A 14,277-nucleotide genomic window follows, 5' to 3' on the forward strand; every position below is an offset into this window, starting at 1 on the left:
TTTGAATCAGTGTTGCTGTTGAACTGTAAATTCATATGGGTCAGTGCTGAACCTGTGTGCGTTTTTGTGTCTGTATATCTGACTACTCTGTGTATACTTACATGATTACATGCACTGATTCTTATGACACGATTAATTAAGTGTTCTTCTCTCCTCAGGTACTACTACCTGGCTTTCCGGGCCCATCAGATGCCAGAGAGCAGTAAGGAAAATGCTGTCATTATTTTACAGAAAGCCAAGCTGGACAACTGGGTTCTGGGCAGGACCAAGGTAGAGTCATCATTCACTGCACACCCTTGACTAAATCAGCTGGGCAATAGGGTGATGAAATACCTGTTCTACACAACATAGGGCTGTTTTTCCCACCTCATCCATTGCATACAAAACAAACTCAGCTCTTTGATTCTCTTGCTCCATCTTTCATTCTCAGCCTCTTTCATTTTCTCTCTCTTTCTCTCTGAAGAGTTAAATCCCTAAGCAGAGAGGGGTTGTTATCTATGACTCTAATTGACCAGATGGTTGGCATCTGCAGCTTTGAAAAAAAAGAAAAAAATAAGAAGTTCAAAGAGTGCTATTCCCCTATAAGCCCCTTGATTGCAAACATTGTGTGTGTTTTTGAGAGGTGAAGGTACCCTCTGTGCATGAATGTGTATTTTATGTGCATTTGTGTGTGTGTGTGTGTGTGTGTGTGTGTGTGTGTGGGAGACAGGTGTTTCTGAAGTACTACCACGCGGAGCAACTAAATTTGTTGTTGAGAGAGGTGATGGCTCGGGTGGTGGTGATCCAGGCCTTCACTAAAGGCTGGCTGGGGGCAAGGAGGTACCGCAGGGAGAAAGAGAAACGCAATCATGGGGCAATCATCATCCAGTCAGGTACAGCACAGCTACAGGGACATGATGGGAGCCCAGGATTTCTACTTTCTTCTTAGATTAATAGACACAACTGAGAAAGTACTTTCCAGTTTTTCACCCGAGATTAGTGATCAGTCAGATTGTGTGCAATTGGCTGTGCATTATTCTTACATTGCTTCATATCAGAGTTATTCAACTAGCTTTTGTAAAGGTCCAGTTACATAAAATTCCTTTCTTACAAAGGTCTGAAACGCATATAACTAAATGATAACAGCAGTTACCTTTTACTGCTTAACCATTAATGATTAGTTTATGGCTATAAATAAGATCATTTAAAGTGGATCGTTTAAATATTTTGTTTGGTAGTGGTGCATCACACTACTACTTTTTGCTAGCGCTGTGGAATTTGAACACGAGACATCAGTTTTGAATTTGATGTGAGGAGAATAAACACATACTTCTCTGTCTACTCATCTTTAAACATTCTGTTTTCAATTGTTGTTTAATGAGCCCTGTTGTCAGTTCACTAATCAGACCAGATAGGGTAAATGAAATGAAAAATCTATGAAAGTCTTTGAAAACTCTCACCTTTCTGACCTAATGCCTCTAGCCCTCTAGCTAGTCTCTGGTCCAGTGAGCTGCATTCAGCTAAAGAATTTATATAAAACCATGTGATTGTTTTTTTTTTTTCCCATATGTTGACTTTCTTACTTTATTTTTAAAGTGCTAGGTTTGATCTGCTTAAATACTTTACTGGGTCCACAACCTCTTCTCTATATTCTATAAGCTTTTTTAGCCAGAGACTAGCAATCTGTGATTCCACATTTTCTCATTTTTCCATTACCTACAGTGACCTATAACAAATCTAATTACCTGTGCTGAATGTTGTTGCCATCCTTGCCATGGTACCAAGATTAAGGAAGATTACACAAGTACAAGTAGAAAAACACTAGCTGGTTAGAATAACTTTTCTACTCGACAGTATGGAACAGCAGTCTTCAGTATTAGCATAGTGACTGTCTCCCAGAGTTTCTTTCTCTTTTCAAATGCCCTGTGTATGGTGGCTTTAGGAGGCGAAAATCACATTTTTATCCAAGAATGTAACATGCATATTTGTCTTTATACACTTACTCAGAGTAATGGATTCTTGTTGTTGATATTTAGCCAGATTTCTTTCTTTTTCTGTGATCCTCATAAAACCCAATCTTAAATTTAGCCAAATCCCAAATAGCTTCTTATTCACTATGTATCCTCACTACACAGAGAAAACCACAATGGTATTGTAGAATTTAACAAGTGCGCTATATACTTTAAAAAATAATAATAATAAATTGAGATTCAGCTGCAGAAAAGGTGTTACTGTGTATTTTTGCTGTGTTTTAATGTTGTCTGACAAAGTTTACAGTGAGCAGGTTAAAGTATTGGCACACTTGGCCTTATTTGGATTGTTCACTGCCATTACTGCAGAGCAACAAACTCCCTGTGTCTTTTGCTAAGTAGTTTGCTCTGTGAGCGAGATACACAGCAGTGTGGCACACATTTTATGTAAAACAAGCTATATGCCTATTTCTTTTCCTGTTTTTAAAAAACATTATATATCAGTTCGTAGAAGGGTTTTACTGGTTGATTAGATGGTTACATATCGAGTATTTACTTAGACGACTGCTTGTGCCCATCTCCAGAGAACTCCTTCTACTTGTACATGTACTGTTATGTAATGGAAAATGGACACAGTGTCTCAGTTAGGGTGTGGATAGTTCTGGATTTGGATTTGTAACCCTAACATGCTGTACCATATTATCCAGTGGAAAAGTACTCTAACTTTCTCTCCCTCTCCTCTTCTTTCTTTCTCTCTGTCTGTGTAGCATGGAGGGGTCATTTAGCCCGTCAACATGTGAAGCAGATTAAGCAGGATCGGGAGAATGCAGCGGTGCAGATTCAGTCAGGTAATGATCTCAGCTCTGAGTAGCCACAGCTACACCACAGATCCTCCCTCCTTGTTCTTAGAAAGATAGTGGGTGGATTGTGCATCTATGCATGCAATTCTTAAAAAAAAACAAATTCTTAAAACTAGGCTATTTTCACAAAGTCCCCTTATTTTCAACAAATAAAACCCATAGAGATAATGAATTAATAATGATACAGAGAGGAAAAGTTTGAGAGTTTGGGCCTCAGCATTTGGTCCCCATGTTTCAGTGGAGTGGTGCATATTGAGATCCTTTCTTTTCTTTCATCTCTTTCCCAGTGTAGGCAGTGGAAGAGAGGAGAAGGGGAAAGGGGGGAGGTGGTGGTGGTTTATCCCCTTCTGTTTCCTTGCCACTTCCTCTCTCAAATTCCCGGCCTATTACAGCCCTCTCACATACCAGAAACAAGATGCCTTTTTATACTGTCAACCTTTTCATCTGAAATGTAAATGAATTCTTACTCACTGTGGCCTGGCAGAGATCAAAGCGGGCATATTAACCTTCTTGGGGTGCCCCCTCCCTCGCTCCACTACTCCTTTGAGGACATGTGGAGGGAGGGAGAGGGCGGGAGCAGGGTACCGGGGGAGGCAGGAGAGAGGGAGGGACAGGGAGGAGAGATGCCATTGTTCTGCTCTCCTCTCTTCAACTGCTGCTCACCTCCTTCTTGGCACAGAGGCTATTGCGTCTCTCTCTCTCTCTCTCTCTCTCTCTCACACTCTCTCACTCTCTCTCTCTCTGTCTGTCTTTATCACTCTCTCTCTTCCTCACTTTCTCCCAGCCCTCCATGTGCCCAATATTAAAGCCACTTGTAAATAGACCAGATGAACAGATCTGTACAGATCTGTTGCACTGAGAAAAGCCAGCTGACGTGCTGTAGTTGATGTGGTCCCTCAGTATGCGTGAGGGCATGCTGATGTGCGTTTGTGTTGTTTCGTTGCGGGGGTTGGGAGGTTTCAAAGTCAAGGGCCTCAAACTCCTACTATGTCACTCCAGCACGTTCACATTGTTACAGCAGGTCTTTGAGTTGGGCTGCTTTAGCATGTTGAATACAGACCTTTCACATGAGCGAGAACACTGCATACTCAAAGCACATAAATTAATCACCACACTGGTATGTGTCGCTGCATATTCTCTTACTCTGTGTTTCCCTTGCTCTTTGTATGTTTGTGTCTGAATTTAAAACTCTTAATACCGAGTGTTTTTGGCTCAGTTACTCCTCACTGGACTTTGCTCAGCTTTAAATGGAGAACTCTCAGTTTTAATTACTGAACCCCATTTAAATCAGAATATATGAATGTTTCTGCATTTTAGTCCAACTGCTTCTCTTTCATGTCTATTCAGTTTTGGGTTGTTTCTCTCATCAGTTAATTTGTAATTCATAAAGTAATTATGTACTAAAGTAATCACTGATATTTGATTATAATCATCCATGCAAGCTTTGGGTGTGGGTTTTAATGCCAAGAAGAATTTCCAAGTAAGCACTTGTTTGTTTGTTTGTTTGAATGAAATATAGAAACTTGAATTTTTATTTCATAAAATTGCCTTTATGAAACAAACTAGGCAGCAAAATGAAGAACTCCAGCATGTTTCAATGACTAGTGTTGAAATTTATCACAGCATACAGAGGACACAGAGTCAGAAAAGAATACAGACGGAGCCACCGGCAATCTTCATCTTCTTCCACATCAACCAGGTGCGCGTGCGTGCGTGTGTGTGTCCATTGCACATCCCTGTTTAAAGTGTTTGTTCCTTATAGTAGGGTTCACACAGCCATCTTTCGTGTTTGTGGATGTCTGCATGTGTCTTTTGTCATGAAAACCCCATTCAGGTGTGGGTGTGTGTGCCCCCTGTTTGCCTAGGTGGTAGTTAAACACATGAAAGCCCTCTGTAGGTCAGTGTTGGTGTGCCTGTGATGATTCTCAACAGAGCTACTCTCTGTACTGTTTACATTCATGTCTCTCTCTCTCTCTCTCTCTCTCTCTCTCTCTCTAAAACACACACACACACACACACACACACATCATTGTATTTCCATTCTTTTTTTCTAATTATATCTTTAAAAAAATATTACAAATACTCCCACAGAAAAATACAAACAATTCTACAATGTCATCAATTGTCATGTCCCTATAAAGTATGTGGCCTTATTGCTTCACATCCACCTCCCTCCTGATCTGTCTCTGTCCCTCCTAATCTCTAATTACTATGAAAACAAACACAAAACTACCATTACAAGATAGAAAGTGAGGTCTGTTGTGAAACCAGAAATAGTGTATATAGAGTCCACTCTGCAATTATCAGCCTTCAATAAAACAAGCACAAAGTATTGTATAAAATTAATAGCTATTTTTTTTCCATGATATTTTTTTATCTGCTAAAATACTGGTTTCAAAATTATTGTCAGACACACAATTAGTTAAAAAATTTCTTTTATATAGCACCTTTCTTAAAATCAAGGTTACTCTTCAGAGTGCATAACAATATGCAAGTAATAAGTAAACACGTAATCATCACATAAAAGTGAAGATATGACCAGTTGGATCAAGGTACAGAAAGTAGAGAGAGATTGTATAGAAGCAGAAGAACTGCTTAGTCACTGACGAGAGACTTTGTGAAAAGAGCTTTTGAAAGAGGAGAGAGATGAGACTTCACAGTGGCTCTGTGGAAGGAAATTACAGATTGTGTGGGTGCTGCAACATTGAAAGACCTGCAACCTATGGAATAAAATCTAAATCTGGGGAACACAAGTGAACTGGAGCTAGAAGATAGTTCAAATATAAAGTCTGAGATGGCTGAGATGGCCAGTGTGCGTTCGCGTGCGTGTATTATTTCGACCAGTTTCTTCCCTCCATCAAAACTCTCCTTCATATGGCCCTTATATTTAGAGATCATGTTCATTCTGGTCACATAGTCCCAATAATTGTTTTAAAGTCATTATTTGGATTAATATTCACAATCACACATTGAATATCTTTCAGTTTTGCTCATTCTCTCTCTCTCTCTCTCTCTCTCTCTCTCTCTCTCTCCCTCTGTGTGTGTGTGTGTGTGTGTGTTCATGCGTGTTTTTTCTGGAGGGATTTTTGTGAGCTTGTTTACATCCTAATTCTCAGTGGTGAAACTTTACTATTCTGTTTAATCATTTCTGGAGAGGATCCATATAGATTTATTTTGACATCAACTGCCCATTTTCCTTTTGGATGATTCATTAGCTAGCGTACACGCTTATTTTTTTTAGTTAGTTTTGTGCTGGAGATCTCAACAATGTTTTCACTCTTGTGTGTGAGTTTTTGCTTCTGATTTTCTTCTATAATTTTTTTCTTCTCAAAAATGTGTCTTATATACAATCACCTTCCAAACGTGTTGGAACAGCGAGGCCAAGTTTTTGTTTTGCTATACACTAAAGAGATTTGGGTGTGAAATCGAAAGATGAATATGAGATGATAGATCAGAATTTCTCCCTTCAGTCTCCTCTTCAGGAGATGAAATGCATGCTTAATTGGGTTAAGGTCTGGCGATTGACTTGGCCAGTCTAAAACCTTCGACTTTTTCCCCCGATGAAGTCCTTTGTTGTGTTGGCAGGGTGTTTTGGGTCATTGACTTGCTGTATGATGAAGTTCCTCCCAATTAGATTACATTTCTCTGTAAATTGGCAGACAGAATGTTTCTATAGACTTCTGAATTCATTCTGCTTCTACCATCATGAGTTACATCATCAATAAAGATTAGTGAGCCTGTTCCAGAAGCAGCCATGCAAGCTCAAGCCATGACACTACCTCCACCGTGCTTGACCAATGAGCTCGTATGTTTTGGATCATGAGCAGATCATTTGTTTTTCTCCCATAGACAGCTCTCTGGTCTTCATGTTGGTTTATCCTTTTCAACAACAAATGCAGTCTGCACAGGCAAAACCTGGGGCTCCAACCAAGAGTAGACATTCAGAGCTAGTAATTGTTTAAACAATCAATCGAAAAGGGCACACCTGGACAACAAGAAACCTCTGTCAGTCACATGTTCCAATATTTTTGATCACTTGAAAAATAGGTGGGTTCAAACAAAAGGTGCCATGTTCTAAGTCGTTTAACTCGTATAGATGTAAATATCAGGAAATGAAAGCTGAAATTCCAATCTGTCGTCTTATATTCATCTTTTGATCTCAAACTCAAACATTTTCAGTGTATAGCAAAAACAAAAGAATTAGCCTTGCCATTCCAATACATTTCAAGGGAACTGTATGCTACTATCTCAATCTGTTAGTAATATTTTATTTCTCCTCAGGGAAGGCACATCTCTGAGAAGAGGCTCTGACTGTCAAACCCATAAGGACAAGGTCAGAAATGAATACTTTACTATTGTAAGGTGTTTCATGTCCAGGGCATTGCTCTGAGTTCAGCACTCACCAATCTGCATATAAGCACAAAGCTTCTAAGACTCATGTCCTTTTTGAGTTGAGAGAGACAGACAGAGACAAAAAAAGAGAAAGTTCCCTCATTCTCAACTCCCATCTCAGCACACAAGGAAAGAGAAAGAGTGAGAGAGGAAGGGAGGTACAGGGAAGGAGTGAATCAAAAGGCTGGAAATCCGTGCTGGAGAGTAAATGCTAGCTTCTCCCTGAGGTGATTTGTCTTTGCGCTTCTCTCTCTACAGATGTTAGGGCCCTTTTTTAGTAAAGACCTCAGGTTCTTTGCTAGCACTTTGATATCCTGCTCGAATTCAATATGTGAAATAGAGGAGCCACTCTGTGACTTGGAGCACATTGCCTGGCTTTGAAGTCTGATCCAATTTTTGCTGCTCACCATTTGATGTTGAAAGGATGAGATGAAGAAAACGTACAGTTTTTGCCAGTAACTCTGCTGAGCATATGTAAGATTAAAAAAGCAAAATCCTTTGGAGGATGTACTTAGAAATGTTAAGCAGATTAATACTTTCCTATAGCTCTTTTATTCAAAGATAAAAATTAAATATGTGAGGAAGTCTGCCTTCGTTATTTCCAGCATTACAATTAAGCCACTGAGACAGAAAGCATACTCACCCAGGGAGAGAGCACACAAGTTAAAAAAGAAATCTGGCGTCTGTACATTAGCAATTACCGGTGCAAAACACACTGCTAATGGGTGCTAATAAATATATCTGCCAGTACAGTGAACTCGGTTATTAAAGTTCTGGGCCTGCTACTTTTTAACTTTGTACTTATTTGTTTAATTCATTGTATTTCTTGTTGCATTTTCTTGCTTTTTGACACTGTGTGGATGTGTTTGTGTATATTTCTATATATATATTTTATATTTATATATATTTATATATATATATTTTCTGTCCCTCTTTTTAAGGTTGTCTCTGTCAGTGGTGACAGACAGAGTGAAGTTGACAGTAAAGGAAAAAGCACAGCTGACGTGTCTGTAGTGAAGACTAGTGGAGAGAGTGACAGAGCAGCACATCACAAACAAGGTCAGGTCTTCCAGACACGAGCACAAAAGAAGGACACACAAGTAATACCCAGACAGGATACCTGAAGTTGCATACACACACAAGCCCTTTTCACACGTGTACCTTTATGTGTGAATTCAACAGTAAACGTGAACACAGTTGAAACCAGAAAGATTGACTCAGCAAATTGACCAGGATGACTCCAAATGTTCACACTAGCAAGCAACCAATTACTTGTAGTTTGTCTCTTATGGGTATATACTGACAGGCACTGTTGTTGCTTGTAGACGTGTTGTCACTTGTATGTATGTATGTGTGTGTGTGTGTGTGTGTGTGTGTGTGTGTGTATGTATATATATATATATATATATATATATATATATATATATATATATATATATATATATATATATAAAATGTGTAACTGAATATGATGTCTTTGTTACAATTTCCCTTCACTGGAACTAAAGAGCCCAAATCTGTTCCAGCATGACAATGCCCCTGTGCACAAAGCGAGCTCCATGAAGACATGGTTTGCCAGAGTTGATGTAAGAACTCAAGTGGCCTACACAGATCTGATATCTGATATCACTGCCTGATCTCACTAATGCTCTTGTGGCTGAATGGGCAAATCCCGAAAGCCATGTTCCAAAATCTAGTGGAAAGCCTTCTCAGAAGCGTGGAGGTTATTGTAATAGCAAAGGGGGACTAAATCTGGAATGGGATGTTCAGAAAGCACATATGGGTGTGATGGTCAGGTGTTCACCATCTTTTGGCCATATTAGTGTAGCTTCTAAAGCTACCTAACTAAACCCAAATGAAACAATGCACTAATCAGTGTGAAAAGTGGCTTGAGTTACATGCTACAAGGTAGGGTTCATTGACAGTTTAGCAAAGCAACCTAACTTTACTAGCTACATACACTCATCAGAGGTATTAACAATCTCTGCTACTTCCTTCCAAGCTTTAGTTTTCTTTGTACTCTCTCAGTACACATTTATTAAGGGGTGGTATATGACAGGATAAGATGAAACCACTAGGTTTATCTTCCATGTTTGAGTGTCAGAAAGTAAATTGGAACTATTTGCAGTTAGCAACTAAAGTTGTGAGTCGAGAACTGAAGAAACATCAGACAACAAATGCCATAGGAGTGGTCAGAGGAATCAGGTGAGCCAGTCATTTGGATTTGTCACTTTAACAATTAGAATTGAGAACATCTCAATTTAAATGTCATTCGTCATGCTGTCACTTTGTCGCTTGCCATTGTCACTGGAATTATGGCTTTAGTACAATAACTGGAAACCATGTGTGAACAGAAGTCAGTATATTGCCAGGATGACTTCTTCATTACATTAATCCTACGATGCTGGTTTATAACACTAGCGCAACTAGTGACGACATGAGGAAAATGTTATGCGGACAAAAAGAAAAACAAGAAATGTCTGGAAATCGGAGTGTTTCAGAAGCAAAGGAGCTTTTGTCCATTAGTGCAGAAAATGAAATCAGATGAATGGCACAGTCAGCACACTACTGTAGCCACTTATGAGCCATCAACAGCAAATCCTGATAATGTGGTGTAAACAGGGAGAAAGTGTTAAGATGTAAGGTCCACAAAATCACTTGTATGAGGGACTTGTTATACATCAAATCCTGTGTAATGACTTTCATTATATTTTTGGAAAAATATGAATGTGTGAATCTGTTTAAAACGTGCAACTGTGAATGAGACGAAACTTGAACATTGATGGTAAAAGTATGCTGATTGTTTGTCCCAGATTGGTAGACTGTAGGCTGTAAAACATAGCACACACACACACACACACACACACACACACACACACGTAGATAAGCAGTGGCAGGTAATCAGCTGCTTAGTGAGTCAGAATCCCCCTCTTTGACTCTTGAAAATGGATCTTTTAAAAACCTTAGTACAGGAAATCTGTCTCTGTTTTTCTCTGTCTCCTGTCCTCATGCATTCCTTCATTAATAATAAACACAAGTGTGTCCTGTAAGTGTAGGGCTGCAGTTAATAGCTTGGGTCAGGCCAGTGTGGAGAGCTCTGTCTCTTTTTAGCTTAGAAAGCACAGCAATCACTTTCACCCAAAACAGACCCACATATTGACACTGATACACACACACACACACACAACACACACATGCACACATGAACACACACACGCACACTCATTTGCTGAACATATGTTTGGTTTTTGTTTGGCCCTGAGCTATGAATCCCATTAATGAGAGCTTCCTGGGAGGTGTGTGTGCGCGTGTGTGTGTGTGTGTGCACGAGTGGGGCGGAGTGGGGGGACCAATGTCACATAGTGATGGTTGCCAGGGGAAACGGGGGTCCATCATTAGTATGATTAGTGTGTGAAGGAAGAGAGGGGGTGGGATTGAGATTAGCAATGTGCTGGGGATTATGGAATTATCTATGATAATGTAGCACAGCGACGGCACTGCAGTGGGCGCGGGATTACTGTCAGCTCACCCCGGCACGCCTCACTGAGATACCGGCTAATTCTGTAGGAGGCAGAGCAGGTGACCACACTCATCTCTGTCGCTCTCACGCTTGTTTGACGTGTTCTCCATTTCTCCTCTCTCTGCTATGTACTCTTCTTTTACCTTCGTCACTTACTATGACAATTGTCCTAATAATATTCTAAACTATGTGATAATGGTGTGGATATTTTGATGTAATTTAGAATAGTAATGGCTTCATTGCAGACAGGAAGTCTGGCCTCTGGTCCCCTGGCTATGATTAAAGAGTAGGATTCTGTGGATGAAGATATCCCAGCACTTCAACCAGCACACCATGAATATGTAACACACTCTGTAGCTCTGTGAACTGACAGAGAGAGAGAGAGAAAGAGAGAGAGAGAGATCAGAATTTGCAGCTTCTTCATCTTACACACACATACTGAATCTTACAAATTACATATGCTTTAGGTCAACTTTTTCAGGAACTTAAGTTACATTACTACTGGTAGAACAAGGACTGATTTGAGTTCTAAGACCCCTTTTAGTTCTTGTTCCAGAGTAGGTACTTTCCTGTGGTTTAGAAACTATTGTGGTGGAATGTGACATAATGAACATCACTAATTGGTCAAACATGACTGTCAAAGAATAACTAACCCTATTGCCTGACATTTTATCAACCTGTATTTAGTAAACAACCAAATACTCATGGAATGTTATATCAGATGCAGCACCTAGGGCCTCCATAGGGCAGTTTTTTCATGTTACTGTTTTTACACAAGTAGTAAGTTAGAAACTGTGATTGGATTGTAAATGCTTCAAATAGCACACCACTTAAAGCAATAGCAAAAAGGTACTGTATTGTACTTCTGTTTTTGGTCTCATTCTCTGCAGTATTAAAGTATTAAAGGGCTCCAATAGTATAGTTTTTAGTAACTTCTGAAAACTGGCATCAGCAGAAACTAATGGTACTCTTTGGTGGGTCAGTGGTTATGCATTCTGTGTCAGATCTACAACACAGAAAAACAAAGCCACCATTTAAAAAATAATAAAAATGGAGAATTTTGGTTGTATTCAGTTGAGAAAAGGGGCTGTGCAGATGGGGTCCAGATGATGGGATCCAATGCAAACTACAAGAAATCAAGAAAAAAAAATCTTAATATGAGAAACAAAATTAAAGAGCATGTGAGGAACTGACTATACTACATAAAATCTGGATTTAACAATGGTGTAAACATGAACTTTGATGACCTTGTTGGGCACAGAAATGGTGATGTAATAGGTTTTGCTGTTGCCACTAAAACCGTTCCAGTCTTTCAGTTTGGTAGAAATGAATTAGAAGGTGACCCTCCAGTTTAGGTGCTTCTTATTTTGACTAGATTTTGTTCTTGTTTTTGGACATGTTGTGGATAAACAATATGTATCCATGTTTTTTTCCTATACATAATCCTAAACTGATGGGGGAATGCACAGAGGTGCCTGGTTTGAACACACACACACACACTGCTTGAGTGTACACACCTAAGCTTACATTGAAGAGTTTCCTGGGCTTGGGTCTCTCTTAGAATAATACACAGTCAAGTAGCTTGCATACAATTTCCCAGCACAGGATAACACTGTTTCTAGAATTGCTGCTTTGGGAATTGTGTGTGTGCGCGCTTGCAGGCTTTGATGGGAATAGATCAGAGTGCATCATTTTGTGTGTGTATGTGTGTGTGTGTATGACAGAAGCTTTGAGGAGTCCAGGGAGCATGCAGAGCCAGATGTTGGGAGCTCAGTTCTCTTCCTGCCTCTCATCCTGCTGTTGTTGCCCCTGGGGATGTACACAAGCACATAGTACACTCACACTCTTTCTCTTTCACTCACACACACATACAGTCAAAATCTCTCACTGACCTCACCAAATTATAAGTGCTTTAGTTCAGGGCCAGAGACCCGGAACCACTTTTCCCTGTGTTTGATAGGAATTAAGTTCCTCCTCCTCTTAGATCTCTGCCCAGCTGTGTATGCAAAGTGTGTGTGTGCGTGTGTGTGAGACAGAGCGAGAGAGACAGAGCGAGAGAGACAGAGCGAGAGAGACAGAGCGAGAGAGACAGGGAGTGTTTTAGAGAGCAGGTTACCTGCCATTTAACCCATATCTGATCCTCATGAGGTGTCTTTCCACCACATGAAAGCCAGGAATTTTCTCAGCACCTTTAGGCAGATGCATACTAGAGGAACCCGGTCCAAATTTAATTCCTCTCCCCTGTTTCCTGGAACTTTTTTAGTTCCAGCTCTGTTGTAGGCAGTCACTTAGCCAGGAATTAATTTCAGAGGGGATGAGGACATATACAGTCAATACAATTAAATAGAGAAGTCCAACACGCTCGTGCATTTTGGGGGATGTCAGATGGTAGTAAAAGCAGTGATGGCACAAATGTGTTATTTTAATCATTTAAGGCACAATCAACCATCAGCCCTGCCATATTAAAAACTGTGCCATAAAATACAGTTTATGACAGTTCCTCTAAAAATCATTACATGCTAGTAATAGTGGGGGGATGACCTGTCTTATCTAACCTCTCCTGCAGTAAACCCCCAGTACTTCATTGCCTATCACCTCAACATCCCTGAGCTCAGAGTCTAGCTAGCAAGCTTTCAGACAGAAAAAGCAAAAACACATGATCCCAAGTGGTTAATCTTGTTTCTCCTCATAGCAACTGGTAGCCAATAAAATGTGATTCAGTAAACTAAGGGATATGTTAATTTGATGACTAGGGCAGTTAAATATGGAGTTACAATGATGTACTAACTGGTCAAACTCAAGCGCCACTGAATGACCTAACCTCTTACCCAATATGTTTAATAAAAACTGTTTATTAGCTAGCAAGCAATTACTAAAGCTTGTTTTGTATCATAGACTGTGCAGCACAACTGGATACTCAGACCTTTTACCTTATTTTTTATAACAGATTTAAATATGACAGATTTAACTGTGACAGTGTTTTTGACTCATCATGTAGATGTGGAGCATGAAATTCATGCATATTTCATGCAAGTGGCTAACAAACCTGCTTTAAAATTGATAATGATATTCATGCAACAAAGAAAAACAATAAATAACAACACTAATTCAAGCTCAGCATCCTCCATATTCACTGTGTTCCTGTAATTTTGCCCTGTGCTTGCATGGTTTTACAGCAGGTAGTGTTGGTGTCTCACAGCTCCAGGGACCCTGGGTTGAGCCTGAGCTCGGGTTACTATCTGTGTGGAATTTGACATGTTTGCGTAAGTTTCTTCCAGGTTCTTTGGTTTCCTCCTACCACCAACATACCAGTTGGTGGATTGGCTGTGCTAAATTACCCCTAAATGTGAATGAGTGTCAAGTCCCAAACAGGGATAGACTTCAGGTCTATCTGACCAAGTTCAAGTTCAAGTTCAAGTGGAATTTATTGTCATTTCAGCCATATACAAGTACATAGTGAAACGAAACAACATTTCTCCAGGACCAGTGCTACATAAGACACAAACAGAAAAATATACAAGAAAAACTACAAGGGACTACATAAATTATATAATAA

General features: G+C 39.8%; 1 protein-coding gene across 1 annotated transcript in view; it reads left to right on the plus strand.

Annotated features, from left to right (window-relative positions):
* myo3b (myosin IIIB) overlaps window positions 1-14,277 on the plus strand; it is an 81,093-nt gene that overhangs the window by 53,294 nt on the left and 13,522 nt on the right. The window contains exons 28-33 of the mRNA XM_053234049.1: window positions 159-270; window positions 710-872; window positions 2,717-2,797; window positions 4,433-4,508; window positions 7,091-7,142; window positions 8,143-8,260. Coding sequence (XP_053090024.1) covers window positions 159-270; window positions 710-872; window positions 2,717-2,797; window positions 4,433-4,508; window positions 7,091-7,142; window positions 8,143-8,260 — 602 coding nt within the window. The remainder of the gene's footprint in view (window positions 1-158; window positions 271-709; window positions 873-2,716; window positions 2,798-4,432; window positions 4,509-7,090; window positions 7,143-8,142; window positions 8,261-14,277) is intronic.

This window comes from Pangasianodon hypophthalmus, chromosome 5 (genome assembly GCF_027358585.1).
Source record: "Pangasianodon hypophthalmus isolate fPanHyp1 chromosome 5, fPanHyp1.pri, whole genome shotgun sequence".
Lineage (NCBI taxonomy): Eukaryota > Metazoa > Chordata > Actinopteri > Siluriformes > Pangasiidae > Pangasianodon > Pangasianodon hypophthalmus.